The 6,439-nt window shown below is 39.2% G+C and overlaps 1 protein-coding gene across 1 annotated transcript in view; it reads right to left on the reverse strand.

Moving 5' to 3' along the window:
* The window catches only part of ITGB6 (integrin subunit beta 6), a 71,697-nt gene that overhangs the window by 11,805 nt on the left and 53,453 nt on the right, over window positions 1-6,439 (reverse strand). Inside the window, exon 13 of the mRNA XM_015565776.1 lies at window positions 4,773-4,870. Within this exon, the coding sequence (XP_015421262.1) occupies window positions 4,773-4,870 (98 nt within the window). The remainder of the gene's footprint in view (window positions 1-4,772; window positions 4,871-6,439) is intronic.

Raw genomic sequence — 6,439 nt, forward strand, 5'->3', positions numbered from 1 at the left:
CCTCATCCTCCGGAAATTCTGTTTCTTTGTTATGGGGTGGGGCCACAACATTAGTAACAAAGAAACAGAATTTCCGAAGTATGAGGCCCAGAAATCAGGATTTTAAAAAGATTCCCAGGTGATTCTAATGTGCAGCCGAGGTTGAGAACCACTGCAATAGAGTAAAAGTACTTCAAGACAGGTATGCCTAGTTGTCTTGGGAATAGAATGGCCCTGATTATGGTAATGAGGGGGTTCTATGTTCTCCTTGGCTGCGAGCATCTGGGAGGAAGCCTAGATTACATTTCAGAAAGAGACTGCACAGTCCAGACTGATACTGATACTTCTAAGGGGTTGGGGGAGGGGCTTTCTCACAATGCCCTAGTGAGGATTGCTGGCCACGCCGTGTCACAACAATAAATATATATTAATATCAGGAAACAGAGACTGTTATGTAGCTCAGGGACCAGCAAGATAAAGGTAAAGCTCAGATAAAAAGAACCAAGGATAACAGTTTGACTGACCCTTCAGCATAGCCCCTTTCTTAATTTAAAAAAAAATCAATTTTTCCTTAAATCTTTTCCAAATAGAAATTATTTTCTTGCTGAGCTTATTCAAGAAGCAGAAAATGAATGTCATATCAGAAATTGGAAATACAGTAAAATGGTCAATCTGAGATGTAAATACTATTTATCAGAGATTCTAGTCCTGCATCTATGCCAAAATTATGTAGCATTTTCCCAACTAAAACACAACTTGCTTCAAGTTGTCCTATCTTACAAGTTGGAGACTTTTTACTGATATAGTTACAAACACTTTTACAGAAACATGTAAATAGAATGATTGTTTGTTATTAACCTAAAATTTAAAAACAAATCCAGTCTTAGTGTACTAAGACTCAGTGGGTCAGAATATTAAAATGGGACTGTCCCAGAAAATCTTGGATGTACTCTTGCTAGACTATAACTTTTCTCAGTGGCTTAAATATAAAAGAAGGTTTTAATGAAACAATCTATATGTGTTGCTCTGACTCTAACAAAAAAAAAGTAATAGGATTTTTGTTGTTGTTGTTCAGCATTGCCTTACTCAGAAAGACAGAAATATATAAGCTGTTTTTCATTCAATCTCTAAGATAAAAATCTCACATTAGGGTCTGTGAGAAGCATGCCTGTATTACCTATTAAAACAGAGACTAGTAAAACTTTTAGCATTATTACTAAGATTTCAATGATAGGTTTAGGTGTTTTTGAATCCATTAGAAGCATCTATGCACACAGGAATATTAAGAAATCTAATTACAAATCATTCGAATTTGGTCATTCCTAAATGTTTGATTGTCTAAATCACCTGTGAGTTCTGGAAATATGGATTTCAGGGCCCTGCCTTTGGCCATTCTGATTTGGGAGGTCATTGGTATACACAGGCATTTGTATTTGAGTGAGTTGCTTGATAGTATTTTTAATAAGGTGGTTCTAACTAAGAGGTTTGGGAACCTCTGGGCAACACTTGATATTGAAATTTGTGTTATTTCCTATGTTTGATACCAACAGAACTGTCTGTATAGAATTCATACTTTGGTTATTTTTCGATGGCCTTCAACACACATCCTTCTGCCACACCATTCGGTGAACTAGGATTCATCCAGCCTTGGGGAGTATGCCGTTTCCTGTCGGACTGTTTTTCTCCTTCCCTCCCTCTCTCCACCACCACAGCGCAAACCCACTCTGTTCCTCTTGAGTTTACTTAATGGAACATTTTATTCTCAGGTAGAAAATATGTGGATAGCTTATAATACTCCTTTCAGTAATATTAATCCTGCTTTTTTATTTTCTTTTAAATAGCTACATCGAAGCACAGGGAGGCTTAATTTACTTGGCCAGGATTATTTAAGTTTTAATGGAACTGCTAATATGACCTTTGAGTCATGACTCCCTTCTTGCTTTAATTACTTCACCAGTCCTTTTCATGACGGTGATGACTTTAGACTTGGCCCGCTTCACAGTGTTTGGGTATTAAAATGGTATTATTGAATGTGCAGTGAAAGGGTCCAGCTTGGGCTGGAGATTTGCATAATTAGCTGCTAAGGTTTTCTTTTGTTGTTCATAAGAAATGGACCTTTCTTCTCCCCCCACCTTTATGAGTGTCAGCAGCGCTGTGCTAGAATAATACAAGGAAAATAAGATCTCAGGCAGTCCATGAAATCATACTTAGAAAAGGAAGAAATGTGAGAATGGGGTGAGGAGCCTGGGGTGTAGGAAAAATGTGGAAAACAAAACCGCCGGCACCACTGAATCAAGATAACTGTGTGTTTAAGACCTCTGCTCCGAGGCCACGTCAGTAGTTCTCAGAGGAAACAGTTTCCCAAGCAGAAAACACGGCTTCTGTGGTCGCTAACTGCGTACTTAACATACAGTGTATTTAAATACAGTAACCTCCCTTTGCCTCTCCTGACAATTTGCAACGTACATTTAATGTCATGTGCAGAGGAACTCTCAGGAGTTCTTTAAGGAAACAAAAGGTATAGCTTCCCATTTCCAAAATGCATATGACCATGGGTGTGTAGTTCCCCATGTAACACGTTGGGAATTAGTGTCCTATGGAACACGGTTTGAGCAACAAAGCTCTGAGTACATGACTGTTGGGGTAGATGAATAATGTCTCTTTCAGCAAAATGGGTCGAATGAAATTGAACTGCATGTCCTTGGAAATGCTCACGACAGCACAGCTGGGGAACAATTTATTTGGATGATAAAGTTATACTTACGTTACCCTCCCTGTCCTAGTTGGGGAAGGAAGGGCTGATAAAGACCCCGTGGAAGAACAAGTATGTTGTGATAATTTCAAGGTGATATGATCAATAACATAACTGGGTGAGTAACTTGAAATAGACTTATAACAGGCTCGTTAGAAAAATGACTTTTTAACTCACAGGTTAACAAATACACATTTTTCTCAAATTCATTGAGATTAGTGCTTTTCAATGGTATTAGAAATGCAATTATTGTTTTTAATTTTAGAAATAGTTGCATTCCCCTCTTTTGAAGATAATGTAGTCGAGTACACAAAAAATAATAATGCAAATATTTTAAATGCCACTTGAGATGTAGTCTTCCCCTCAAATCTAAGCACGTACGAAAATGTACTTAGAAAACTGTGTATTTAAATATGGTAACTCCAAGGCTCACTCTCCTTTTCCCCTCAGCACATTAGATTTCTCCGGCTGCTCCTGCATAGGGTTCTAGTCATTTGCAAGGCATTTTCTGCAATTTTTAGTCATTTCTTGGAAATATCCGGTAAATATCCCAGATGGTTGGTGTGAAATGAAGCCAGGAGGATATGCTGAGATTTGTACTAGTTACTAATGCGGGCAGCCCCCAAATGCCGCTTTCCTCAGTGCTTTCACAGCATCTCACCTTCGGGTTGGTGTAAGGTATACACCGTTTTGTCCAATTTGCGGCTATTTGGCATATTTTTTTAGTTACCAGAAAAAACACAGACGAGGGGTTTTATGAGCACCGATCATGCCCCTCCACCTAGGGTTATTCAACGGTGCACAGTCAGAGATCTCAAGTTTGAAACAATGTAGGTAATTTTCCAAAAAAAAAAAGTAAATTTCACTAACTTATTCCTCCTTGGAAATGGATTAATTTTGGTATTTTGATTCCATCTATTCAAGACACATATCCTAGCATGTCATGAATTATTGTCTTGATTACACCACTTCGCCTGGGATGCATCTTGTTGGCGTCTGTAGAGTGTGCAGAGCAGCCGTTCAGCTGAGCAGCATGATAATGCAGAGTGTGTGGTGGGGGAAACACCAGTCCCCCCAGACTGTCCTTTTGGGAGGAGTCAGTCATCTTCTTTGTCTTACTGTTCACAAATTATTTTTCCCAGCTAAAATACAACCCATTTGAATATTTGAGATGTCAATTTGCCATGAGGAAAGATATAATTTTAAGTAATTATGTTTTAAAATGACAGGTGAAAACAAGAGCTGGGCTTGCTAAGCAGTTAAAGGTAACAGGCCCTTCTCATATTTTGAGAGTGGGACAACAGGGAATTAAAGATGATCATGTGGAGCCCATATTTGGAAATTGGGAGTAAGAGCATACAGAGGGGAGAGGAAGAAAATCAGTCCACTAATCAGAAACTGCCCAGTGTCTGAGGGCTCTGTCAGGAAGCCCATCGTATACCTTGCTTTGTCCTATTTTGAAATACAGCAGTTGGATAGTAGGGGACAATTTCAGGCTTGGGGGTTAACATTTAGATATTTCTTCAATTTTCTTCCTTCTAATTCAAACAATATAGCGTTCTGGAATTCTCTACAGTTGTATCTGTTAAGGCAGTGGTTCTCAACCTTCTGGCTCTTTAAATACAGTTCCTCATGTTGTGACCCAACCATAAAATTATTTTCCCTGCTACTTCATAGCTGTAATGTTGCTACTGTTATGAATCGTAATGTAAATATCTGATATGCAGGATGGTCTTAGGCGACCCCTGTGAAAGGGTCGTTCGACCACCAAAGGGTTTGCGACCCACAGGTTGAGAACCGCTGTGTTAAGGAGCGGTGAACTTGCCCACAGTGACGTCAAATATAATAGCCGTGACTTTAAATGTCTTGTATCCCCAACCACCAGGTTTTTAGCCTTATGGAATACATTTCCCCTTAATAACTAATATGAGGCAACGAATGCCCGGTACAAATGAAGCCCAGCTATTGGAAAGCCCACCACAGATTTGTGCCTCTCAAGAACTACGCAAAGAAAAGGAAAGCAATTTAAGACAAGCAGAACCTTCTTCTTCATTGATGGTCACACCAGCTAGTTTGCATTTGTCAACACACTCTTCTCGGGCCTGGTCATCTGCCGACAGGTGGCATTCAATGCAGCTCCTGGGAACATTAGTCAACAGTTTATCAGTTCATATTGGCAGCTGGGATAGTGCTCAATGCTGTTACTGTGGTACATGCTAAAGGCGTGTCTCAGAGAGGACGGTGTCTTTGGTTACTTTCAGAAGGTAGTTGGGTGATGTCCAAGAGGAAACTGCTTTATGCTGAATTCCACTCAGTAATCAATGTTCCCTGAGCCAGCCCTGATCATAGCTACTATCCCATTATCTTTAATGATTGTTTAAGTTAGAAAAATAAACGTCAACAACCCCCCCCCATTATTTTGGTATTTGATTTCGCTATGTTTTCATTTTATATTTTTCCTGGGAAGGGTTTAGGCTGCTAAAATATAATTAAAGGGTAGACAAAGGCTGAATTTCTTAACAAAAATGGTCTGTATCTTAACAAGAAGTCATCTATGTCATGAATGACTATTTTAAAGATTCACTTTTCTATAACTCTTTTGAATGCATCCAAGCCTCGATGGGGATATTTTCAAAAGGTAAGGATTGTAGACTGGATGCGCATTAATGCAGGCTTTTGAATAAAAGATTGATACTTATAGAAAAGTGTATTTCCCAAAGCATAGCCCAGGAATTAAGCCATTGTCATGATGTCTATATAGCAAAGTAAAACTTTGACCCTGAATTTATCTTGTGCTGAAAATCACTACAAACAGATTGTGTTTGGAGTAACCCAAAACAGTAAATGTTGCCTTACTGTGGGTTTAACATCATGGTGCCTCTCTCTTCCTCTGGCCACGGACGTGTACACTCTTCTAAGTGCTGGAAACATTCCCCACCCCCACCCATGCCTTGTCACATCTCAGCTGAAACCTCCTTCCTCGGACAAGTCTTCCATGACCCTGCCCAGGCAGTTCCCTTGTAGTAGAAGTCTCCGAGTTCCTCTGAAGGAAAGGCTTAAGAAGTAATCTATGTGGGAGTGGGGATAGAAGTCTTGTCTGAGAGTTTCCGTGCATTGCATGCATATTGCATTTATCTATGTTATATATTTATTTGCAGTGGCTTTGCAGGGGACTGCTGGAGATTGTGGAAGCCCTTAGAACCTCTATGCCTTTGGGCATCTCACTGATGGCTGCCCAAACTAGTCTGGGGGCCCTATCTCCTGTCATACATACAGTTCCTGCCATATAGCACCCTTTATAGCTCCTTTTGTAACTGTCAGCCCAGATATCATCATAACTATTTTTGCTCTTTTTAAATTTTATTTTTCAATTATAGTTTACCTACAATAATATTTTTGTTAGTTTCAGATATACAGAATAGTGGTTAGACAATCATATACTTTTACAAAGTATTTCCCCTGATATTTGTAGTACACTCATTATCATTACTTTTAAAAATATCTGTCTTTCCCTCTAGATTCTCAGCACCTGTAATGGTAGAAACTATAACAGGTTCTGTCATCGCTGCATGCCCATTTGAATACAACCCATTTGATTCTGGCATGATTTCTGGCATAGAGGAGGTACTTAATACCTACTTAATAAATAAATGCATGAGTGAATAAATGGAAGAATGGACTTATCTTAAGACTAACGTAAATACCACA

This window comes from Myotis davidii, unplaced genomic scaffold (genome assembly GCF_000327345.1).
Source record: "Myotis davidii unplaced genomic scaffold, ASM32734v1 scaffold59, whole genome shotgun sequence".
In the NCBI taxonomy this organism is placed as follows: domain Eukaryota; kingdom Metazoa; phylum Chordata; class Mammalia; order Chiroptera; family Vespertilionidae; genus Myotis; species Myotis davidii.